We start from the raw sequence: 26,368 nt of genomic DNA on the forward strand, positions 1-26,368 counted from the left end.
TTTGTGCTTACATATGTATGAACCTTTGTGTATTGTAGCTATAGATGTTCTTTGCATTGAACAAACATCTGGTTTACGAGCAATGCATAGACTATGGAATACATTTTGAAAAAAGAAAGCGAAATCATTTTAACAATATCAGAAACATCTGCTAAACCAAGGTACAGTAGGAAAGGGCTGTGCCTCTTAATCATTGGCACGCAACCCTTTGCCCAACTAAATACCCTCTCGCAAAGATTTTAAATTACTCAGCTGTGCTCTGTTACCGGGGCACAAGGTGTAGTATGTGACGTTCAACCCTCTATTGCCTGGACCTCTCTGGACCGGAATCTAGTTCTGCAAGGCACCCAGCCCGGTGTTTCGAGTTGCAGTCCGCTTTCCCTTCATCGTGTTTCCAACCTGTGGCATCGCAAGTCTTTCTGAATGTCTTTGTGAGCCAGCCTTTAACGCCTTTCAATACCTTAATACTACTACGAGGACCTGATTTCCCCAACCCCACCGGTGAGATTCTGTTGGACTGTCTGAAAAATGGATATGTGGTTACAAAAGGGCTTCCCAGAGATTACTTGTGTCCCACATATATGCATTAGTTGGGTCCATTTTAAACACTACATTGTTCACTATTATATATTGGTAACCAACAATTCTGTGTGAACATTTGAACACAGCATGCGGATTTCAGGGTTTACACAGGCTGATTTCCGCCTTTTCTTGAAGGTAGCCCTTTCTCTTTCACAAAAGATGCAATTTCTTGTACAAATGAGTATCACACTACATAAGGGCACATAACGGGCACTCTCTTGGAGAGTAAAAAACAGTGTGCTCTGTGTATGTGTAGAGTTGAGTGGCGAGTGACTTTTTATGGCTGGCTAGTAGCTTGCAACTTTACATTTTTACCCCTGTAATGCATGAGACATTTGTAATATAAGTGGAACTTAAAGGTCTGAATGTCTGTTTAATGAAATGTAATATTAACGTTCCAATTCATAATCTTTTTTCTTTTACCTATTTTCCCAATGGCAAAGGTCTGCATTTTCTCCTCTGAGAGGGCTTTTTAGGACTGCACAGGCATTTTATTTTTCAGTGACCGCTGACTTGAACCTGTTTTCTTCTGCTACACTGAGGCTTACGAGCTTCCATGATGAATCATGTAAGGACCCCCGACTATAAAGGTAGCTCGCTTCAAAGTAGGTCTTGGCAGTAGTTACGCTAAGTTGTAGTACAGGGATGGGGAAAAAAAACAATTTGATTGACGAGGAAAGGCTGATCAGTTCAGCAGAATCATTCCATGTTGCAACACAAGGCGTCTCTCAGACCCTGTCCTTGGTGTAGGGTGCAGATGGAAAGTTGCGCTATCATTTGTAGCGCGATCTCCAGAGTTTGTTTGTTTGTTTGTTTATTTATTTTGTATAGCGCTCCTGACCCAGAGGCATATGGGTGCTTAAGCATCAGGTTACAGGCATAGGTAAGAACATTTGTACATTTGTGCAGCATATGTATAGTTACAAAAGCAGTTATGAACGCAGTTATAGTAGAATTAGTAACATCGTAGCGGATACATACATACATACAGTGCTAGTTATTTGTTGAGTAACCAGGTGATGATCTTAGTTCTGAAAGGTTGAAATGTAGGGGTAGATTTGATGTCCAGTGGAATAGTGTTCCATAATTGTGAGGCTAGAACTGGGAAGCTGGATCCACCGGCTCTTTTTAGGGAGTATTTGGGCACTGTCAGTTGTAGTGTATTAGAGGATCTGGTGGTTCTAATATTCTGTCTTAAGGTGAATTTATCGGTTAAATAAGGCGGGGCCAGGTGGTTAAGAGCTTTGTAGGTGAGGCAGATAGTTTTTAGGTCTATTTTTTGTTGGATGGAGAGCCATTTGCATGTGATTCTTGTGGCTGAGATATGTTCTCTTCTGGGAATATTAAGGGCGGCACGGAGTGCATTGTTTTGTAGAACTTGCAGTTTATTGACAACCGATTTATTGGCACCTACATACAGGCTGTTGCAATAATCCAGTTTGGATTGTATAAGTGCTCTGGCTAGAGTAAGGCAATTGTTGGGGGATATCAAAGGTCTGCAGGCTCTGATTAGTTTCCCAGTGTAAGCAGTGGCTGAGGCGGTCATATTAATTTGTTTGGCGAAGTTGGTGTTAGTGTCGAGATAGAAACCCAGAGTTTTTACACTTTTGGCAGTGGGAATGGTGTTGCCGTCAATGATGAAGCTAGAGTAGCTAGGGCTGAGATTCCGGATAGTGTTGGGTGAGCCGACAAGGAGCAGTTCAGTCTTGTCATCGTTCAGGCAGAGGCCATGTGTGGCCATCCATGCCTGAATGATGGAAAAGACTTCACCGATCCTGTTGGCGTCCGCGTTGTAGTTGCCTGATAAAGTGAGGAGTATCTGGGTGTCATCTGCGTAGTTGGTGTAGGTGACACCCAGATGGTCCAGTTTATCGAATAGGGGCTTTGTAAATATATTATACAAAGTGGGTGAAACACAAGATCCTTGTGGGACACCGCAGGTAATTGGAATAGGGTCGGCTGCTGCTATGGGTGAGAAGACTCGCATGGTCCTGTTGTCCAGGAAGGATTGGATCCATGTGACCGCCGAGTGGGAGAAGTGTGCTGCCGATGATAAGTGGTTGCACAAGATTTTGTGGTCAACCAGGTCAAAGGCAGCGGAGAGGTCGAGGAGAAGCAGGATGGCAGCCCTCCCTTTATCTTTGATTTCGTCTATCTGGCTCTTGAGATCAACAAGGGCCGTTTCCGTCCCATGTTGGGGACGAAAGCCAGATTGGCGAATACCTAGTAATAGGTTAGTTTCAAGGTAATCCTGAATTTGTAAATAGGCCACTCTGTCAAGAATCTTTAGTAAAAATGGGACAGTGGTAATGGGTCTATAATTTGTGGGTATGTCTGGGTCGAGGGTCTGTTTTTTTAGCAAGGGTAGGACCCAGGATTGTTTCAGATTACTTGGGACCATGTTGTTAGAAAAAGACAAGTTTATTAATTTGGTGATGAAGGGGGAGAGATCCCTGGCAGCATCCTTGATAATCTGTGCGGGGCAACTGTCCCCCTTGCAGTTCGAGGGTTTCAAGGATGCTATAATTTTTTGTACTTAAGGTATGGTAACCTTTTTGAAGGTGAAGCCTGAGCTAGTGGCGGTGAGTGGGGGATGGGTGGGTCTGGAGGTGGGGTCATGAGTGAGCTGTTGCCGTTTGTTTCCAATTTTAGTTTGGAGCCCTGAAATTTTGTTGGCAAGGGCATTCTGGATCCCTGTGCACCAAGGTTTATCCTTTGTGCAGGTATCTTCGGGAGGAGTGGGGTTTTCTAATTCCTTTAAGATGTTAAAGAGCTCTTTTGTGCTGGAGCCTGCCTGTGAGATCCTGGAATTAAGAGATTCTTTCTTAGCACGTGTGATCTCATTTTTGTAGAGGGTGGAGATATTGGTAAGGTTGGTTCTATTGTCTACTGAAGGCACCGATTTCCATAGTGATTCAAGTTTGCTTTTTTGTAGTCGGAGAAGTTTGAGCTCTGGGGTGTACCACGTATTCAGGTGCGCTTTAGGTTTCCCTTTGCGCATTTTTAATGGGGCAATGGTGTCGATAGCTTTAGCCATGGAGTCATTATAGGCGTTGACCAGCGAGTTTAAGTCAGTTGTAGTTGGTAGGGCGTTCAGAATGGGGGTCACCAGAGGCATTAAGGCTTCAGCTGTGATGTTGCTCTTTTTCCTAGTTAGGCAGGCCGGAGCAATAATAGGCCTTTTGTGCACTAGGTTGTTGATATTAATGTCAAGGGGGAGGAAGTGGTGATCCGTCCAGATGAGCTGTACAGGGTCCTTTAGGGTGATGTTGCAATTGAGGGCGGTTGCCCAGTCAAGGATTCTGCCTTTCGAGTGGGTGGGTTTGGAGCAGAGTTGAAGGAGGCCATGCTCCTCTAATGCCGTGGCCAGGGCAATGGCAGGGGTGTCAAGAGGGTCATTAAACCCGAGATTGAAGTCTCCCAGTATAATCATTTGTGCTGAAGGTTTGGAGCTTTCGGCTACTAGGGAGGTGATATCTTCCTCAAATGAGCCAGGTGGACCCGCGGGTCTGTAGATTAGGTGCATAGTGATAGTACTCTTCGGGGAGGTTTGTAGTTTAACTGTAAGGTGTTCACATGATTTGAGTAGAGGAGAGGAGCCTAGTCTGATATCAAGTGAGGACTTAAAGATGAGGGCTACACCACCTCCTCGAGCGTTAGGTCTGTCTACTCTGAGGATAGTGTAGTTGTCAGGGATGGCTAGGGTAAGGGATGGTCCCGCAGCCTCATGTAACCAAGTTTCTGTCATAGCAAGGAAGTCTAGGTTGTTAGTCAGAATGATGTCGCTGACTTCTATGGAATGGGCGACTAGTGATCTAACATTTAGAAGAGCTCCTTTTAGTGTATGGAGGGTAGAGTTGATGGGGGTTATAGTGTACTTGTTAGTTTTGTTGGGTAGTTTAGCTGGGCGTTTGCTAGTTTTGTGGTGGATTCTGGCACCAAGTCTATTGTTGCGATCGGTAGGGATAAGGGTGGTTGCTTGAGAGACAGTAAGGTCGGTCATCGTGGAGGGGCTGTGATGATGGGTGGGGCAGGGTGCTCTAATGTCGGTAGGGTTCTGCTTGGATCTATCTGCACTCTTATTGTCTAGGACATCGTAATGCTGTGCGTGGTCATGGGTAGGATAAGCAAATTGTGAGACCGGGAGGAAGGCTGGAGTAGTGGGCAGGAATGGTGTGGGGCAGACGATAGGGTAATGTCTTGGGCAGGCGGGTCTAGCTAGTCCATTTTTATGGGTTATGTAGCTGTTACCGTTGCAAAGTATATTACTTTGCATGACACAGAAGGGGAACATGATCACGGTAAGGCAAAGTAGCATAATGTGTGTGCTAGGGGCGATGCGCCGTGCAGAGGATTGTCGGATGAAGGGCATCGGTGCGACCATAGGGTACAACACAATAGTGTGGTCTAAATGTGACCATAAGGCACAATACAATAGCGTGGTCTATATGCAACCATAGGGCAAACACAGTAGCGTGGTCACTATGCGACCATAGGGCATAACACAGTAGCGTGGTCACTATGCGACCATGGGGCACAACACATTAGTGTGGTCTATATGCGACCATAGGGCATTACACAGTGGCGTGGTCACTGTGCGACTATAGGGCATAACAAAGTGGCGTGGTCACTATGCGACCATAGGGCACAACACAATAGAGTGGTCTATATGCGACCATAGGGCACAACACAATAGAGTGGTCTATATGCGACCATAGGGCACAACACAATAGAGTGGTCTATATGCGACCATAGGGCACAACAAAATAGAGTGGTCTATATGCGACCATAGGGCGCAACACAGTAGTGTGGTCTAAATGCGACCATAAGGCACAATACAATAGCGTGGTCACTATGCGACCATAGGGCATAACACAATAGCGTGGTCACTATGCGACCATAGGGCACAACACAATAGAGTGGTCTATATGCGACCATAGGGCACAACACAGTAGTGTGGTCTAAATGCGACCATAGGGCATTACACAGTAGCATGGTCACTATGCGACCATAGGGCACAACACAATAGAGTGGTCTATATGCGACCATAGGGCACAACACAGTAGTGTGGTCTATGTGCGACCATAGGGCATAACACAGTAGCATGGTCTAAATGCCACAACAATCAATACACGTGTCCAGAGATTTCACCATGGTTCTGAACATGCCCAGATTTAGACACTTCTCTCCGGCACATGCTCAACCCAACAGAACACTCCATTTTGTAACTATTCAACTTCTATATACATATATCCAAATATGCCATGTGAAGCTGCTGCACAGTGAGTGTTTGTGTGCACTCACACCATGCAACCGACCGCTCTTCATTCTGCAGTGACTCCCCCTGTGCCTTGGTGCCAAAGGAACAGGCAAGTTCTATTCTGTGAGTTAGGTTTCTACCCACAGTGCTTTACTAAAGACCTGCAATCATGGCACACACCATTCTCATACTCCAGCAATCTGCAGGTTTCGACATGCATGCCTCTTTTTCAGGCCATAAAAGCCCAGTCCCTGTAGCGGCCCACCCTTGGGTAAGCAACTGCATGGCTTGCTTTATTTGCTGAGCAGGAGGTTGTAGTTCCAGAGATGAGCGTTGAAAGTCTTTTTAATGCAGATGAAGAGGATCTCTTTCATGTATGGTGTATATTAAATAGTACAATTATTACGTTCTCTCATTAAATGAGTGGGTTTACCAGATGATTGCATTGCACGAGACTCAATGCTCCAGTACTGGGCTTCCATTTTAGCTACTATTATAATCAACCTACTCTGTAAATTAGGAGATGAATACGTTCCAGAGCTCAACAGAATTCTGTAGTGATGGTTTCTACCTGTTCTCCAAAGAAAGAGGCATTGCTTCATGGTCTACAACTTGGCGTTATATGGACCAATGTACACCAAACATTCACCTATTTTCTTTCTATGCCTAAATTGGCCTAAAATCCAGCTTTCGTCTTCAAAACTGGGGAGCAGAGTTGGGTGAGGAGGCACTATAAGTGCTAATAGCCAATGTCCAACAGTTGAATGAATCGCTGATTACAGAAGAACTTCTGAAGGGAAGGTCCACCGTATCTGGAAGGCTGGCCACACTAGTCGGAGTTTAGTGACAGTTGCATCAGAAGAGAAATTCTCTTACGCATAAGAGATACAAAACCTCAGATTCAGCAGTGGAGTTATTAAAGCAACCTTAACTCATTTGGGGTCCACTATATCCATCTCCTGCATGTGCATAGGTGTAGGTGCACTATTGGAGAAAGTTAATGATTCGCAGCTAGTTCAATAGGCATATTTGGTGACATTTAAGGCTTTTCGACAATTGAACTGAAAATCGATCACATGCGTACAATGCTAAGGATCAGCAAGGCAACAAACTCTGGACTTATGATGACATTAAAAATCTTTCTAATGCACCCACATTGGGGCAGAAGACTAATCAGTGCTGTGAGGAAGAGCAATGACAACTGTGTGGTGGTGCATATAAAGGACCAGTGTCATCTATGAATAGATTACACGCATCATGGACCTTGCCAAGAAGTCCAATTTTCAGCTTCTTCTCTTCAGGGGCATTCTACCTTTCATCGCCTTCCCCCAGAAGCTCAATGTCTCCAGAGCCCTGGTTCTCACTAGGATTGACTACAGCAATAGCCTCTTCCTCAACATGCCCCTTTCCTCCCTTTGTCCCTTCAACTAATCCAGAATAGGACTGCAAGACTTATCCTTGGCCTCAAGCCCATGGACTGCATCTCTGCAGCCCTAAAATCTCTCCATTGGCTCCCGGTGACAACAAGGAACAAATTCAAGACCCTTTGCATCATCCACAAGGCTGTCTGGCGCCTGGGACCTCTTTACATCCAGCTTTCTCTCCCGAAATACCTCCAGCCTGAGTCCTTTTGTCTTCTGGCTACAACTCTCTGCAGGTCAAATGTTTCTCCAAGCAGAGAGTGGGAGGTAGATCCCTTTCCTCGGCTGACTCCTCCCATAGACTTGAGCCGGATAGTCTTAAATTCCAGAAACTTCTCAAGACTTTCCTTTTCTCCTCTTGCTTCCCTCTCCCACTCCCTCTCCATCTGCTGCTGCGACTGGGGCCTGGTCCCTTCAGTCATACAGGGGCCAGACCTCCCCTTACCAGTCCCCCCAGCATCCTCTGCAAGCACTTGTCCTCAGGCTCCCTTTCCCGGACTAGCCCAGCCTGGTCCTTTCCTGGCCACCACACTCATCCTCCCTTGCCCCCTTCTCCCCTTGACACTTGCCGCCTGGCCCCCTCAGCACTATCCAGCACCCACCCGTTGGTGTACCCCCCTCCTGCATTTCTCACTCTATCCCCTAGCCCCCTGCACTTATCACCTTGTCATGCACTTGCACAATACAATGGTCACACGGCCCTTATAACCGTTTTTTGTTGTTCTACTTTTGTGATTTCCATGTCCCCTTCCCCCATCTTGTCTTGTGGCGCCTGGAAACTCCTGTGTATAGTCGCCATACAAATATGCAATATATAAATAAAATGAAATGCATGAATTAATGTAATCTCTCTAATTTTGTGTCAAGTGGATCATGAGTTTTGAGGGGGAATGCATCTTTTTGGTGTTGTTCATTAGGAAATGGTTAATTCGATGAATGAATGTGCTGAACCCTCCAGTACCTACAGAGGGATTATCAGGTGGTACTGCTGCGTTGCATATTCATGTATGCTCATGAGCAAAAGATTGCATTTCTGTACCCAAGTTCGATGACGCAGATGACTGGAAGTTTGAATCTGGGCATCACCGCTGCACCATGAAAAGGACTGGAAGATTACGCGCACAGGTTACTTTCTCAAGAGGTTACAGCCATGAGGTAGTCAAAGCAAGATGCCATGGTTTAACCATACTAAAATTATTGTGCTGCGCTTATGTGTTTGCACCTTTTTCTTTAATCCAGAAAAGCTGCACATTTCAGATAAGCATACCGTACTAACAGCCTTCCGGAATACTTTGTATAGGACCACAGTAGACAAATTATTGTTGTCTAGACTGTCTCTGGATTATTTAAGTCTAAAGTTGTCTTTTGGTTTTGACATGTATCTCAAATACATGTCTCCGCACTGTTTGCGCTCTTTATATTTTAAATTTTGCGGACAGATTTGACCAGTTTTTAGTACTTGGCAGATAGGGAGCAAAACGTGGTGACCAGCTTTGTTCCTGTGATTTACCGCACATAGACACAATTCTGCACTGTATCTCTTTGTCCTTTCTACAAACAATATGGCGATGGTGGTTGATTCCATTGTTTAAAACTAAGGGCATAAGAATATTATCAGTGGTTGATGAAGCGTATTGAAATCCTGGGACTAGGCTGGCCCAGTACGCTGCATCACATTACTTAAGGAGCGGAGCTCTGAAATCCATGCTATACTATAACAGAACGGCTATACTATAACAGAACGCAGCAAAGACTCTCATGAGGTCTGACAGCATGCAAATGATAACATTCATTATATCGTAATGCAATGTGAAATTGTCTGCTGTTTATTGGTGATAACAAATATAACCAATACGCGTGTATTACTTCCATTGAAAAGCTCCTGTAATCTACATTTAGATCATCTCTCCACACCAAAGAAGTCCCTTTAATGCACATAGTAAGGGAAATGCTGATGCTATTTTACCACAACTCTAGCTGAAAACTGAGGGAGAGTGATCTAATGCCAATCAATTCCAACACAAGCAGTTTGAGGGGTGTGTGTGTGTGTGTGTAATGACCGTGAACTAAAGACATGCCGTATGGAGCTATTTAGGTAGCCGTAGGCAAAGCGATGGAGCTAATTGAGAAATCAAGTTTACTTTCTGTCTCCTGTTGTCGGGGGGGGGGGGGGGTTATATGTGCTTCCCTATTAAGTGCACACCTAGACCCTTACAACCAAAAGCAACTGGACAGTATTGGCTTCTAAATTGATGACGTTTACATAATACTACTGCAGGATTGAACATGGTCATGACATTGTGGTCAGTTATGGCCCGCAAAGGTCATGTCTGTAATTTCATGGCCTTATGCCATCCCAGAGCATGTTATGTGAATATTACATATGTTTCTACATAGGAGTTCTATTGCTGTAGGTACATCTGTCCTAAATATATATCTATATATATATGTGTGTGTGTGTGTATATATATATATATAAATATATATGAGTTCTCGCAGGATATCTGTGCATTGGTAACCGAGGAAGTGCACAGCCATCCTTGCCCTGAGACTTGGCCACAATTCTGTGCAGGGAATAGCCTGTACACCACAGGGGAGCAACGGATGTAGCAACCAAATCTTAAGGTTCACCAACTCAGTATATATGCCTCAGTGTTGCTAACATTTTAAGTTAAGGTGAGAGTCAGGGAAACATTAAATGGGCACCAAGCCCAGTATGCGTCATATAATTAGTAATTCAAGCATGCATTACTTTCTTCACTGACATATTTATCAAATATATATTCTTATGAATGCAATGTATGCTGAAAGTGATCATTAGATAAATAAACATAGCACATTTTTCAAAAGAGCCAGTTTACTATATTTACTACAATTTAAAATAAATATTTTCCTCTTTGTTTTTAATACTTGCTTTTACAGTACCCAGTTCATTTACAGAAAATATTTCACAGTGGCACATTTCACCAAAGACCATAATACCGAAAAACACTGAAAACATTAAATAAATGCATAAAGGGTAATGGGGTAAGGGGTTCAAATGAGTTGGGATGGGGTTGGGGTAGCGTTATACGGGTAGAAAATGTAAAAATAAAATATTTTGGTCACGATGAAATGTACCACTCTGAATGTTCTGTCTGTAAAATCACATATAACCGCTTTTACAAGAACACAACCCTATTCTGCCGCTCCCCCGTAAGATATTTTTTTATTTTCTCTATTTGTGCAGTAGTACGCAATGGCTGGGATGGCCCTAGAAAATGCACACCCTAGTACGCGATTCTCACACATATAGAAAGAGACCGATCTAGTGTGAGGCAGAGAGAGGGAGAGAGAGATCTAGCTCATTAGTAGAGTATATCCATATATATTTCTATACATGCAGATATGTTCATTGTAATAGGAGCGGACCAAAAAACGTATACCATAGGGATGCATGTTTCTCTTCCTTTGGAGCCGGAGAAACATCAAACAGGCAGAGTTTTTAGGGCTGGAGTCTTCTTCACGAACTCCAGAATCTTTCAATTGCGTTTAGTGTGACGCAACCTTTATTTACAGGAATTTGTACGAATGGCCACATTGTGTGTTACTCCCCCCACTCTGTTTCCCACTCCCCCCTCCCTCTTTTTCTCCAATCCACCCAGGGACCAAGATTACTTTGGACTAGTCCAGGGCAACAACATTTGCACTGGACACTGGCTAGTGATAATTGACTCTTGTTGAGTAAGAAATGGTGTGTGTTGTGCATGTATAGAATTGAGGTGGCAAATGACTATTTCACTGGCTAGTAGCTTGCAACCTGATATTTTGCCCCCTGGACGAGTTCATCTCTCTTGTATATGCACGCTGGAGTCTCTTTTGTGTGTCACGCTTCTCTTTACCGTACACTTTGAGAAAGTAACAGAGCCAAGAACACTGGCTAGTGATAATTGACTCTTGTTGAGTAAGAAATGGTGTGTGTTGTGCATGTATAGAATTGAGGTGGCAAATGACTATTTCACTGGCTAGTAGCTTGCAACCTGATATTTTGCCCCCTGGACGAGTTCATCTCTCTTGTATATGCACGCTGGAGTCTCTTTTGTGTGTCACGCTTCTCTTTACCGTACACTTTGAGAAAGTAACAGAGCCAAGAACACTGGCTAGTGATAATTGACTCTTGTTGAGTAAGAAATGGTGTGTGTTGTGCATGTATAGAATTGAGGTGGCAAATGACTATTTCACTGGCTAGTAGCTTGCAACCTGGTATTTTGCCCCCTGGACGAGTTCATCTCTCTTGTATATGCACGCTGGAGTCTCTTTTGTGTGTCACGCTTCTCTTTACCGTACACTTTGAGAAAGTAACAGAGCCAAGAAGCACTTTTCCTCAACCACTCAGCAATTTCCCCTGCTGGAGAATGTGAAAGGAGGGAAACTGAGCCAACATTAGAAGCCAGGGGAAGAAGCTCAGTGGCAGCATGTACTTGGTATTTTATTATTTGTAAAGCTGATCAGCTCGAATTTCATCTTTATTTTCTGTTGTTGGAAAAATTAGGCAGGCTTTTAAAAAAATAAATAACTGAACCAATCGCTATATGATGTCCTCCCAAGTATTTACATGTCAGTTTCTGTTCTGATATTTATCACTAGTTGTAGCTACAGCCTACTCTTTGCAAAAAACGAAATTTTCGAAGTCCTATATGATAGGTTATTTATAACCACTTAATATCAAGAGGTTTCAAAGCGCAGACCCGGCGATCGAATCTGTGTTGCTCTGTGTCGTCTTGCTTCCAAGGCGAGCATGTTGCCCCTGAGCTATCCTCCCAAGACTCCTTTGGTCTATTGACTATCAACAATTTTTACTGATGGTAGTGCCACCTGCCGTTTAGTAAAGTATGATGAGTTACCAGGAGCGTGTGTTGGATGAGTGGGATTAATGCTTAGCGGGAAAGAGAGAGAGAGAGAGAGAGAGACTGAACTTCCCCGGATTGCCTAATGTAGTGTGTAGTGCATAGCTGCTTCTTTGCAGTCCCTGCCCTACTCATTTACTAATGATCTAGCTCCCAACTCACTTCTTGGTTAGACCTCATAGCAGCAGCATTTCTCGCCACTCCCCTTGCTTGGCATATACCTCGGGTATAGATATTCTTAGCCTCCAGCCACAGGAACGCTCTCCTGAGCTAGCTCAAATAATCTTTAACTTTCTCCTAACATCAATTATTTATTCCACCTTGCTTAAGGTTTTGCGAGGCTGTGATGCCACCAGCCGGGGTCAACTCTCCTGGGCCAAGGATGTTCATTGCACTAGTCAGACATCCTCACCCACTAGTAAGGGTTCCATGTAATAATGTCCCTTTCAAAATGTCTCCGGACAGAAAAAGAGCTGTTTTTTGCGCAGACATTATTACATTGAACATGCGGGGGACACCCCTGCAACCGCTGAATTATTTTTCTTTTTACAAGGGGAGCAGGGGACATCCCTGCAACCTGTCCCCATACATAATGTCACCAGATATAATGTCGCCAATGGCTTTTCCCAGTGACATTATGTATGGGGACATTATTACCTGATAACCTATTAAGATCGCTCTTGTACATCTGGTTCTACAATGTTTCCTCGCAGCAATTTGCCCGAAGCCCATTTGTTTGATTTATTTTTAATTTTATTTTTTTAAACAACATTTCACTGCACATAAATGCAGGGGGAGACCCCTGCAGCCCCCCTCACCTTAATAAATACTTAAACCAACCCCACATCTACATATGCAGCGAAATCTGTTAATAAAAGAACAACAAATGGGCCTTGTACAAATGTGCCTGGAAGGAAATGGCCATGAACGGTAGATCTTCCTTGCTTAAGCCCCTCCTTGATCCTGTGGCATAAGCCAAACAGAGGCTGGTTCGGCATTTCACTAATCGTCTCTCCTGCCTTGCTCCTTCCCTTCGTGCTCCTTCTCTGCCCTCTCTGGAAACGAATGCACAGCCTTGGGCCCTTTTTATGGCAAAACTGATAACTGTGATGAGTGAAGTTCTGATTGGCCCTTCCCCACTCAGCCTCTTGTCTCTGAGTGGGGTTATTCCCCTTTTCCTATTTCTTCCCAGGCAGTTTCCCGGTTTCTACTACAGATTGTCAGGTGTGTCTGCTTCTTTTACCCCTATTGGTAATTGTTATAGCATTTAATGTGCACTGCGGCAGCCGAGTGCTTAAAAGAACGTTTGCAATTTTAAAGTTGGGCATAAGTGGTGTGTGAGTTGGAGTGCTCTGCTGCGTGGAACATGGCCTCTATGGCACTTCAAACTGGTCGAATTCAGCTCAACCAAAAGGGCATAAACAAAATGCAGAATTTCAAACAAGTCTTTCAAAACCCATAGAACTGTGGGAGTTTATTGGGCCCACATTGCCTCACCACAGGAGCAGCCTGAGAAACTGCAAGCTCAAAGAAAGCAGAGCAAGGGGCCTCATCACGAGTTGGGCTGTATCCCGGCTGTAATATCGCCCGACTGTAATAGCATTAGCACCCACTGGTCCAGCGGTATTACCACTGTATCACGGTTTGGGCGTTAACGGTAAATCCCCATTCCCTATTGGGTCCATTGGATCCAATGGGGCATTTCCTGTGCTAATTACTGCAGGCTAATACAGCCGGTGGTAATACCGCCAAAAAACAGGGCGCTAAATGGGATTTTCACCTCGAGTAAAAAGCTGGAGGTAAAACAGCCCATTTAGCACCCAACTCATGATGGGCCAGCCCTTAAATGCGGTGGTAATACCGTTACTGCTGCATTTAAGGGCTACAGCCCAACACGTGGTGAGGCCCTTTTGTTCGCATTCACAAATCCATCATGGTTACTTGTAGGGAAAGCAGATCGCTACCCATTTCCCTGAATACACTCTGGCTCAGGAGTCTGGACTCATTTGAACGTGCATTTTCTTCATGCACTTTTTGCCAAACAGAATTGGATCGTTTTTTTGTTTGTTATGGTGTGTTGTTTTGTTGGGCTCCCACTCGTGCCCCCTGCTACCCATGCTGCACCTCACCCTCCCAAAACCCACTCCCACACCCCTACATACACACATACGCATATGTAATTGGTCGATTCGATCAAACGTGCACAAATAAAATGCAGACTTTCAAATTAAAGTCTTTTAAAACATATATTACGATTTCCCTCAGATTGTGCCGTAGCTTGGTACCCGGCTCCCTTTTCCTGCCAGGGTCTCGGGGTGGACTCGTGGAGGGGCTCTGATGCAAGCGGCAACCCTGGCGCTGAAGGCCTTTCCTAGTCAAACGAGTGTTTCTCAACTGTGACTTTGTCCCGGCTGGCAACAGGTCTTATTGCGCCACAATTGCCAGTGCCGCATATATAAGCACGAGGAGCCTGAGTTTCATCACATTTATTTTAATACGAAGTTTGCTGAGGGTGACGGATGAGCGGTTGGTATTTTTTCCAATACTTTATAGAGTACCTAATTTGGTATGATTTCCATAGCTGATTGGAAGTTATATCCTGGGGGGGGGGGGGGTTTCCAAACCCACACGTACTGACCCGTATTACAATTTTGCTGAAAATGATTGCACTAGCTGTGACCTAACTTCACCAGGATGTACAGCATTTCCGGCCCTTCTTCATTAATTGCGGAAATGTGGTATGGCATTGTTTCAGCTATTGGTGGTATTTGCTTATCCATGCGGTATTTCCTAATCCATTCATGTATTTAGTTTATTACTGTATTGACACAATAAAGGGAACGATTTACAAATGCAGTGTTCAGTTAGAAAACAATAAGCCAAAGGAAACTGAATCCAAATATTTCTGCCCGTCCTGCCAAATTCTTGGGATAACCGTCTGCCCTTTTTGTCAATGGTTTGCTTTGAGGGGGCAAGGCTGCAGGGAAGCTGCTGACATTTCGATTCTGCACCTCTTTGCGGCTTGATTGCCACCGAGCGGAGAAAAACCTAGAATGAATCAAGAAGGTGTCCCCATTGTTCACCTTTAGCAAATGGAAACCGCTCTAGGGTGCAGGTCTGTGATTGAGCTAGCCACTGGGGAGCGAGCTTCCTGGATCCCTGATGTATCTCTCTTTCCCTCTGACAGGTGCGAGACATTCTACTGAACTCCTCAATGCAGAATACGGACAAGCCGGCATCTGGGCCCAGGACAGGTAATACACATTGCCCATCCACGTCACCTATGCCTTTTATCTCTTACCTGTAAATGTTTCAGTTCGTTTTTTATCACTCCTCAAGAGAAGCTTTATTATTTTTTTTTATCAGACAATGCCTTTCAACAGCAATAATTTTCGGTCTTGTGTGCAGACATTTGAACTGACTCTGGTGAGGTTGGAGATGCGGGTGCGGGTACATTTTATTCCCTCATTGTGCTGTCAGTCTGTGTAGAATCATTTAGTGGGCACACGCCATTTAGTTTATGCAGTTTTGCACATTCTATAGATACTTTAGTTTTCTTTGCACATTGTTAAGCCTCAACAAAGACCCGCTCCTGCCCCACCCCAGCCATCACCATGCTTTCCATAGCAAGCATGTTCTGTGGCCCTGTGCTCAAAATCCGACAAAGGGCCTCATTACGACCCAGGCTGTAAGTTACCGCCTGGGCCGTATCTTTACCACCATGGCGTAAACTACGTTTACGCCATGGTGGTTGGCGGACTTACCGCCCCATTCCGAGGTTGGCGGGGCGGTAAGTCCCCAATCCCCATTTACCCTTCCCCATTCCCATTTTTGCCCCATAGGGCATAATGGGAGTGGGGAAGGCGTTAATTACGCCACCGTAAATTACGGTGGCGTAATTAACATCAAGGTCCCTTAGCGCCATGGATTTTAACACCTGGTGTTAAAACCTCCATGGCGCTAAGGGACCTCGGAATCAGGCGGTAAGGGTCGGCGCTGTTTACGCCCCCGTAAACCCCTTACCGCCTGAGTCGTAATGAGGCCCAAAGTCTGACAGCTGAAAAACATTCACTTGAAACTGAGCAGTAATAGGAACAACTATAACACAATCTGTTAATTGAGGACATGTTGGCGCCCTTGATAAGTGAAAGGTAAGTCTTTCCCTTATCCTTGATGACGCAGACATTGCAAAGGGTTTTGTCTGCACAGGGACACTGGCCTATTTAGTTGTGAGACAATTGAGTGAAGTGGTGTGTTGTAAGTGAGCAATTCACAGCATGTTTTATAAAGTCTGTGGTAGTTTTGTTAAATCGTTGGCCTAAAGGAACATTTTCTTGATGGAAAAATGACATGTATTTAGTTATTTTGTGTGCATTTGTAAGGCGCTTATACAGCAAGAAATTGTGTTTCAAAGCACCCACAGGGCAAGGGGAGGGAACACGGAACAAAGGCAATAGAATACAATAATGAACAGGATAGAGGTGGTCCTACTAGGCCTTGTGAGCACTCAGATCATGCAAGTGCAGAAAGAGAGAAGGGACAGGGGAAGAGGGGGTAAGTGCTAGGTAATGTCCCTGAGGGGGGAGTGCCAGGGAGTACGTTTTGGCAGAGGTCACATAGTAAAGAGTGTTCATCTGCCGATACAATAAGTGCGGTCCTGTGAGGGAACACAGGCCAGTAGGTTGCCAAGGGAAACCGCTGGGAGCAGCTGAAGGCGACTGGGAAGGAGGCCAGGACCTAGAAGGACGCATAATGGCCAAGGCCACCAATCTCAGCAACTGAGGGGTTTCGCCTGGGGTATGGGGGAGGAGGAGGTGAAGAGGAAGTTCTTGAGGTGCTTCTGGAATTTGTGGAGATCCGGCTCAAGATGGAGAGGGAGGGGGAGGCTGTTCCAGAGGAGGGAGCCAGCCGGGGAAAGAGATGGCCCAATTTCAAAAGCCTAGGTGTCAGAAGGGAATTTGAAAGCAGCGCTTTGGGAGCTGAAGAGGGGAAACGTTGATGCTCTCATGCCAGTTCCCAGTGTGAAGTTGACATTTGACAAAAACGTTCCCTACAGTTGGATTATTTGTTGCTACTCCTGGCAAGTGGTCTAGACTGAGAGCTGGTCTGCCATTATAAAATGGTTCAGTGGAGAACATGCCTGTTTCAGTGTAACACTACTCTCCAAAAGTGATCGGTTCATCCATAATAGATCTTCATCTGCCTTCACTGATTTCGCTGGTGTCTTTTTTCTCGACCATCTACTGTATTTGGCAAATGTATACGTCTCAAATTTCATAGAATCCTTGCAATGTGTTGTTAGAATGCTCCATAGGTATCATGACTAAATATGCACTATTGTGCTGGAACAAGCACAATACCAGTGTATTCACTGCTGTACAAGAAAGGGTTGAAGATTAGCACTGGAGGTTCTTGAGAGCAGTGCAGGCTTATTACCTAAATATTGACACAGGACGTGACCGCAGATTACCGATAATTATCCATACAGTGTCCGTATTTGCTGTTCAGCTTCCCTTAATATGTTTTTGATGAACAATCAGTGTCACAGCCTATTGCAAATCCCACCATGGGGGACTGCCTACTTCACCAGCTCATTTGCTTCAGTCTTGCAGGTGGTGTGTCATGTAGGTAACAGTGGTTCTGCAGGTTTGTTGGATACTGACAGGGTGAATTCATGAAATGGGGTGGTGTTTGGTTGTGGTTTGTTTTAGTGTTAATTTTGGCAGGTTAGAGTTGATTGTGGAGGTGGTTTGAGTTTTGGCTGCTGGGTTTAAGGGCAGCACAAACTTTGCAATGGTTGTCTGTTACTGAAATTTGTCATTGGATTGATTTTTAGGCAATTTCATTTTAGTTTTTTAAGGGGCTTTCTGTTGCGTAAGGGGAACTTTTCACTCTGGATGCCTTCGTCTCTGGAGACATCCATATCTCTAACCCGGTCACCACCCCCGTCCCCTCTCATGGTCCAACCACTCTGTCCTCTCCTCCTGCTTGGATCCCCTTGGTCCTCTGCCTGATCCTGCCCCTGCACTGCCATCCTCCTTCGCAGTCATTCGACCGATGAAGCGAGTGTCAGTCGCTGCATTTGCTTCCACGTTCATCCCCCCTCCGACCCCTGCTTCTCACTCCCCCTCTGAGTCTGTCCTTGCTAATCTTCACCTCTCCATCTCCAACACCCTGGATGTCTTGCCCCTGTCATGAGGATCAGCCTGAAGCCTGCCTCCAAGTGCAACAGCTAGTATGATTCCGATCTAGCATCCCTGAAACGCAAATGCAGAGTTGCTGAACGGAAGTGGCAGACCTCAGGTTCCTCCTCTGACAAACTGGCCTGTCCCCTGCCCCAAAGGCAATATCGCTTTTCTATCCACTCCAAAAAGAGGGCCCACATCCAAGCCCGCATTTCTTGAGCCACTAACAACACGGCTGAACTTTTCAAAATCTGCAAGGAACTCGCTAATCCATCCGCAGTCAACGTCTTTCCTTCCTTCCCAGGCTCTCTGTACCAACCTGGCCTCCCATTTCTCATCTAAAACTCAGGACATCCTGTCCTCACTCTCCACCACCCCCACCTCCAATTCCGCTCAAGCTCGCAAGCCTCCTTCGCTTCCCTCCCTCCACCCCCCGCACTTTCCTCCCTCTTGCCTATAACATTTTATGAAGTCTCTAAAGTTGTCTGCCCTATGAAGATCTCATCCAAACAAGTGCACACCTGCTCGTCTAGAACAATTAAGGACAACATCGCCTCTCTCTATCCGGCTATTGCCAAATTCTGCAACCACTCCCTCACCACTGGCTCTTTCCATCTTTTCCTCAAGCACTCCCGTGTGCACCCTCTCCTACAAAAGTTGTCTGCTGACCCCTCCTGCCCGCCTAACTATCGTCCTATCTCCACTACCCCCTTCCTGGGTAAACTGTTGGAGAAGTTGGTCCTCCCCCAACTGAACCTTCATACTGAACTTGTTGGTTGCCTCCATGACCATCAATCTGGATTCCAGGCATCCAGAGGCACAGAAACTGCTTGTCTGAACACCCGCGAAGACTTGCTCGCAAATCATGACTCTAACTCTCCTGCTGTTCTCATTCTCCTCGATCTCTCCCCCACCTTTGACACAGTCATTTATTCTATCCTCATAAAACAGCTCTGCGATACCCTCAGGACCACGAATCAGGCACAGGATTGACTGACCTCTTTTCTCACTAACCACCCTTCCCAGCTGCAACTGGACCCGTTCTCCTTCACCACCTCACTCTCTACCTGTAGCGACCCCCAGGGCTCTATCATATCGCTGTGGCTCTTCAATATCTATCTTGTCCCTCTTGCTCACCTGATCTCCTCCTTCTCTCCTCATTTCCACTGTTATGCTCGTGACACACAGCTTTCCTTCAAACGTCCCTCTACCACCTCCTCCTCTCTCATCCCTGACTGTCTGACCGCCATCTAGACATAGTGTGCGGCTAATGATCTCTGTCTTTATGCCAGTAATACGGAGATCGTTCTCATTGGGACACCTGCGCCCCGTTTCCCTCCTACCATCTGGCTCGCCCTTACCATCCTGTGAGGCCAAAAACCTTGGGGTCATCTTTGACTCTGCCAAGCAGGCCCACTTACAGCTTCACCTCCTTAGATGCATTCTCCCTTTCCTCACCTTTCCCCAGAAGCTCAACGTCTCCAGAGCTCCGGTAGTCTCTAGGCTGGACTACTGCAACAGCCTCTTCCTCAATCTCCCCCTATCCTCCGTATGCCCCCTTCAGCTAATCCAGAATAGGGCTGCAAGACTGATCCTTGGCCTCAAGCCAAGGGACTGTATCTCTCCAGCCCTAATATCTCTCCACTGGCTCCCAGTGGCTGCGAGGAACAAATTCAAGATCCTCTGCATTATCCACAAGGCTTTCTGGGGCCTGAGGCCACAAGATCTCCAACTTTCCCTCCCTAAATACTTCCCTGCTAGGGCTCTCCGCTCCTCTAGCTCAAAATCTTTGCTTGTCAAACGCTTCTCCAAGCAGAGAGTGGGGGACAGGTCTCTATCCTCATCTGGTGCCTCTCTTTGGAACAGCCTCCCTGCCCCTCTCAGACTTGAGCCAGACCTCCTTAAGTTCCGGATACTTCTGAAAACTCTGCCTCTTTCCCTTCCCTGCAAATCACCCCACTGCTGCTGAGACTGACGGCCTGGCCCTTCATGAATCTCATAGTTTACCAGGCCCTCTAACCAGTTGACACCAGCACCCTCCACCCCTCTCAGCACTTCCCTTGTGGGCCCCCTGCCTGGCGGCTTTACATCCCACCCATGGGATTGCTCTGCCCTAGCACTTAGCCAGTGGCCTACTCCCTTGGCTCACCTTGGCACTTCCCTCCCAGGCTCCCACCAGCACTTATCCTTGCCCTGCCCCCTCCTGTGCCCCCAAACCCGCTCCTCACTTCCCTATCTCTCGCACTTCTCTTCACTGCACTTGCACATCAGAATGTCACAAGGCCTAGTAGGACCGCAATTGTATATTTGCTGGTTTTTTCCACTGTTATTTACTCCCCTGTTCCCTCCCCACTTTGTCTTGTGACGGCTCGAAATACTATTCTGTTGTATAGGCGCCTAACAGATGCTCAATAAACAAATAAATGCCTCTTCAGGGTCATGGTTCGGCACATATAAACATGTGGTAGAAGCTTGCATCTACCTGTTCTTTGCTCGTTCTCGCTATAACAACTGTTTTCGATCGTAGAATATTTTCACAAACCATACATATTTGTCCCTCTGAATTCAGGCAGCATTCTCTCCTTGGAAGTGGATGCCATTCATAGGCTAGAGCGGTTACTTAATGGAGGTCAGGCTGGGTCAGACTGGGCGGAACTTGCAAAGAGGCTGCAGCTTCAAAGCCTGGTAGACACCTACAAGAACACACCGTCCCCCAGCGAGAGTCTCCTGCGCAGTTACGAAGTAAGTGCTTGCCCTGAACACTTCAGTTTTATTGCTTTAGTGGTCTACATTTCATTTGTTTGGTTCAGTCTGTAACAGCCAGGATGTCTTTCTCCTCTTAGCTCATTGGTGGACAACTTGGAGGACTAATCAAAGCCCTGGAAGAGATGGGTTTAAAAGAGGGGGTGCAGCTTCTTGAAGTGTCTGCAAGTTCTACAGAGCCGAAAAGTTCAGGTAATTTCAGACACTGGAGAGGTAAACAATGCTGGTTACCAGATCATGAGCTTTAAGAGGTTACTTATCAATGTTTCTCATTTTGGAGGATATGCCTCATGAGTCCTTTTTTTTTAGTCTGGCTAATTAATTCCTTCTGGATCACTTTGATTGCCTGTATGTTGAGGCAGGCTTGTGTCCACAGAGCGCATTACAGCGTCCCAGTCCTTTGGAATTAGAAATGCAGGTTGCTTCCTGTTTGCCTCGTTAACTGGACATGATTTACAAAAGCAATTGCCAGATGACCTTGTGCTTGTCTAAGGAGGGCTTTGCTGCATCTCTTGAACGTTAGTGAGCACTTTCATTGCTGAAAATATTTAGAGAGTGCATGGAAAGAAGCCAGGCTAGATAGAGTAGATGGGGTGCTGCCTACCCTGTGGTCATGTGCCCAGTGGGAATAATGCACTATCTGCAAAGGTCATTGGTATCGTGAAGGTTATCGGTTACAGTGGCTACTTGTTGACTCATGCTTTCATTTTTTTGAGGTTGATGAAACAATGAACATTAAATGTGCCAATATAAACACATTTTGAAGCAATAAGGTCTTTCATTCTGCAATGTGAAATATTGTCAATGGCGTTATTGCCGCTCTCGCATTCCTTTCCCCACTACTCAGGCGATTGGGCGTAAGTAAGGGGCTTTTTGGTACCATGAGCGTTGCAAAAACCCTCAAGGTCATTCAATGCCAGATTTGTTACACTTTGGAGATCTGCAATCATCCGATTTAAGACAGTGCCTTCCTGGGCATGCATGCAGGCCATGACACCATGCAGGAATGCTTGCGGTTCCAAGTCTGGATTATCACGTTAAATTCTATATGTCCCAGCTTTGGCACTTGGCTGTTCGCGGCACAGGGCATCATGGGGTTGATCAGGCGGCCATGGGGTACATGATCTTCCAAAAACCCCCGTGCTGTCCCAGCAAGAGCAGCACGCCCGGGAGTTCACATTAAAAAACAATCATTAGTAGTGCTGCCTGAGATTTCCTCTGGCCTCAAAACCAGTAATTCTTCTGAACTGGCTTTGCCTAGCTTAAGGAATATTGATTTTGAGCATGATAAAGTGTTGAAGTACACTGCTCAAACTCCCTTTAGAGTTTAAGCATTAAGTAACATTCAAGTTTAGACTATTGCCAGAGCCATTGCTGCGCTAGATCCCTTCTTCAGAAATTAATTAAAGGTGAAAAAGAATAACGAGACTTGAAAAAGCACCCTGGCCACCCACAGAGAGAGAATATTTCTCAACCGCTAGTGATCATGCCCTCACTCAGCTACCTTTGATGATTCATTCAGATAGTCTTTTGGTATCAAGAGGTGAGCCCATTGTCTAGCGTGACCCAGAGGACCTGTTGTCCATGCTGTACTTTTCTGTTCCACTTGGTTAGCTTCTTAATACATCAGTAAAGGCTACTGCTACTCTGCGTCTGCAATTTTCTCCTTCTGATTCCCCATATGGAGGGGGACTACATTTTTGTCCAGAACCACTCTACCTCCTCCTTCCTTCACACTTACTATCTCAAAACATGTTGTTCTTTGCAAACATTCAGGTACAAAAGAATGTTGTTCTAAATGTATAATATGCATGTACTCCCACAATGCACATTCTTCAATTCAGCCTCCTGAGCTGCCAAGGCATTACGTCACCTTTGTCAGACAATAGGGCTACCCCCACTGCCTTGTCTCCACTCAACACAGATTGTGTGATAACCAGACCAGGTTTTGGACTCTTTGTGGCCCAGATCAAGGCCCGTATATAGAATCTGAAGGCACTCCAACAGTCTTGCTCAGGCTGCCGGGATGCAGGCTTTGGAACTTTCAAAAACATCCTTCTGCAGGTGAAAAAGCAGACATAGCCCCTCCTTTTAAAAAAAAAAAAGAAAAGTGCACCCTGATCGAGATTCTGACCAAGAAACCTCTTCTTACACTCCTCCAGAGAAGCTGTATGGTGGAGACCATGCAAGCTTCAGGCCTTTCGCTGTCAGAAAAGTCTATCGTGGAATTGTGTTTTTGCACCAGAACGGCTAAACCGGTCTTTGATATGGACTCTTCTTTGCTTTGACAATCTTTTCTAATTTGCCAATAACCTCCCTTGAGAGCACACATTTGTAAATCTTTAGATCCAACATACAAGGTTCCAAAGTATGAACCCTATCTGATTTCATGCCATCTGCCCGCTAAGTCTGTTGTAATTAAAATTGGGCTTGGATTAGGGAAAGCTCTACCTCCTTGGCCAGGGTTGGTGCTCTGCAAAGAAGTGTAGGCGTGGGAGTCGTACCCAAATGCCACTCTCTTCATTCAACAATTGATTGCCTCTGTGCCATGGCCCGCTGTAACCTTAAAAACTGGGACAGTCTTAATAAGTTTCTCTCTGCAGCTTCGGAGCTTGGCTTCTGGCTTTCAGAGTGGAAAAGTAAATCGCTTGCCAACCGCATATACTTGGAGATCCTACACAGACAACCTCAAGGGCTGTTCAATGCCATCTTGAATTGCTACTGCTGAATTGTGATCTCTCATTTGGTCATTATGGGGCATACATCCCCAGTCAGGGGTGGAATTCCGACCAATTGCACACCAGTGGACTCAATGCGGAACCACTGGTCCTTCAAATGATTAAACAATGGTTATTGTCGTTATCTGGCAATATTTCCACCATCCAAGCCTTCCAAAATCTAGAGATGACCCAAAATATTTAAGGCTTCTAAAACTCTTTCTAACTCCATGCAACAGAACTGGTCTGAACCACCAAATGGTTGCTAATGACAATATGATTTAGTCCACGAGAAAAACATTGGATTCTGACACTCTACCTTTTTATTCTCTTAATTTCTAACTGTGGAAGCATTCCACATGAATACTGTGTCCCAGCTTTTAAAGGAATTGCAGATGGATGAGTGGACGTGTTCAGTGGATCTCCAGGGTGCTTATTTTCATATTCTGATCCTGGAAGAGCACAACAAATTCTTATGTCTCACAGAGGATGGAATTCACCATCAGTTCATGGGTCCACCTTTTTGCCTGAACGCAGCTCTGTGACTCTTCACAAAAGTCTTTTTGGTGGATACCTCACAACATCTGTGCCAGGAGAATGGACAGCTTTACCCGTAAATGCACGGCAGGTTGATTCTTGCCACGTCTTCCAGTCATGCTCTTGTAAGTCTTTACAATGTGTGGAACACCCCGTAGAATTTGGGGTTTTCAAGGAACTGCCCACAATTAATCTTTTTTGGCTTTAAGCAAAAGTCAGTTATTCAGAGTTGTCGTTTTAAGGGAAGGACTTTTCTCCTATGGATGGTTATCCATCCAGAACACTGTACTTCACTTCCCAAATGTACTCTTACCGCAGCTTGGTGGTTGAGGGGCTTAATTGCCTTTTGCATTCACTTTCCGCTGAAAAGTAGAAGCATAGGTCCCCTTAGTGATATTTTGTCAACAACTAGGACTAATCCTTGTGTTCCCAATTCAAGAAAGTCTAATTTCCTCCTTTGTTTGTTCAATCCATCCAATAGCAGTGTGTGTAGTGCCGTCTGCAGAAATGGGTATTCTTTCGTCATCCCCTTTATCAGATTACAATCACAACACATGTTTGGCTTTAGTTTATCGGGTCTGGAACAGTCTGCTAAGGACTCCAGGGTAGGCTTCATTATACAAACAACCTCAAGCTGAAGAGCAATCTTACTAGCACTGTTATCCTTTCTCAGCCACCTGCAAAACATAGTTGTCTACGTTAACACATACAATGCAACTGTAATATTATATTTGAAGGCCCTAAGTTCTCCCTCTCTGCAACTTGGTGACAAAGATCTGCGATTGGACTATGCCATGCCACTCGAGTAGATTCTCAAACCGTCAGTAAACCAGATTGGGGGCAACTGCAAATTGATTTGTCAATCATGAGAATGCTAAGTGCAACTGATCTGTGCCTCATCTGGTTCTTGAATGTTCTCTTTCAAAAGTTGTTGAAAAACTTTCTGATGATTGTGAATCTGCTTAGAATCACATGCTGTGCATATAGTCTGATATCTAGTGGAAATCACGGCCTATTGCATCTTTCTTTTGAAGATCGAAAGGGACGTTGACATGAGCGTGACTGTAACACTATCCCTAACGTGACATGTAGTGTACCCAAAATCCTCCACGCTTTGAGGTCCCACCAGCTTGTTTGTTTCCACCAACCAAATTGGGTTACAGGTCATTTGGTCGAAAAAAAAAAAAGTAGACGGGACAAATGGTCGACGCAATTTAGTCGAAAGACAAATGGTCGAATTTTTTTTGTTTTGTATTTTCACTTTTTTTTGGGGGGGGGCGGGGTTCCCCCCCCAAACCCTGTTTTTTTGCTTAAAAACCCTTTTTTTTCCTAAACGAAAACCTGAAAAATATATAAAAATTAAAAAAAAAAATCGACCATTTGTCTGTCGACCAAACGACCGGACAGCTTTATATTGCTAAGGTTTATTTCCACGCCCTACGGTCGTCTAGTCACTTTGCTGACCTTCGACGACTGCTTCGTGGGTTTCCTGCCACCGACGACCTCTACATCTGCTCAGCGACTGTTCATCTACTCGACAACTGACGAATGCATAGCCTCGGCCCTCTGGCCAGGCTCTTACATAAGGGAGAGTGGGGCCCTGGGTTTTATTCCTCTCTGAGAATATATTTCCTTCACCCCTCTCTTTCTCTTCTTGGTCTGGCTGCCGCTACCCTCTGCTATGGAGAGGACTCCCTTTAAATTCTGCCTGTCATGTAACGGCACGTTTCCTTGGAAGGACACCCATCACTGATGCAATCAGTGTCTTCCTTGTGACCACGATGAGCGCTCATGCAAGGCCTGTAAGCTCTTTCGACCGAAGACATTGAAAGACAGGCAGACTAAATGGTGGGGAGCCTATACTATGCAGGCCGAAAGCCTTTCCCCCGTCAGCGCCATCGCCTCAGACGACGAGGAATCTGTCGGCAGCCAGGGCTCTGATTTGGAAGCCATCGACATCTCCACGGAGCCTGTGTGCTCCCAGATGCCCGTCCTCGGCCCAATAGACAGGGCAACG

The 26,368-nt window shown here is 45.5% G+C and overlaps 1 protein-coding gene across 1 annotated transcript in view; it reads left to right on the plus strand.

Annotated features, from left to right (window-relative positions):
* Positions 1 to 26,368, plus strand: part of NFKB2 (nuclear factor kappa B subunit 2) — a 190,652-nt gene that overhangs the window by 152,703 nt on the left and 11,581 nt on the right. The window contains exons 19-21 of the mRNA XM_069610468.1: positions 15,337 to 15,403; positions 20,904 to 21,076; positions 21,178 to 21,289. Coding sequence (XP_069466569.1) covers positions 15,337 to 15,403; positions 20,904 to 21,076; positions 21,178 to 21,289 — 352 coding nt within the window. The remainder of the gene's footprint in view (positions 1 to 15,336; positions 15,404 to 20,903; positions 21,077 to 21,177; positions 21,290 to 26,368) is intronic.

Source organism: Ambystoma mexicanum, chromosome 8 (assembly GCF_040938575.1).
Source record: "Ambystoma mexicanum isolate Mex_15411 chromosome 8, UKY_AmexF1_1, whole genome shotgun sequence".
Classification (NCBI taxonomy): domain Eukaryota; kingdom Metazoa; phylum Chordata; class Amphibia; order Caudata; family Ambystomatidae; genus Ambystoma; species Ambystoma mexicanum.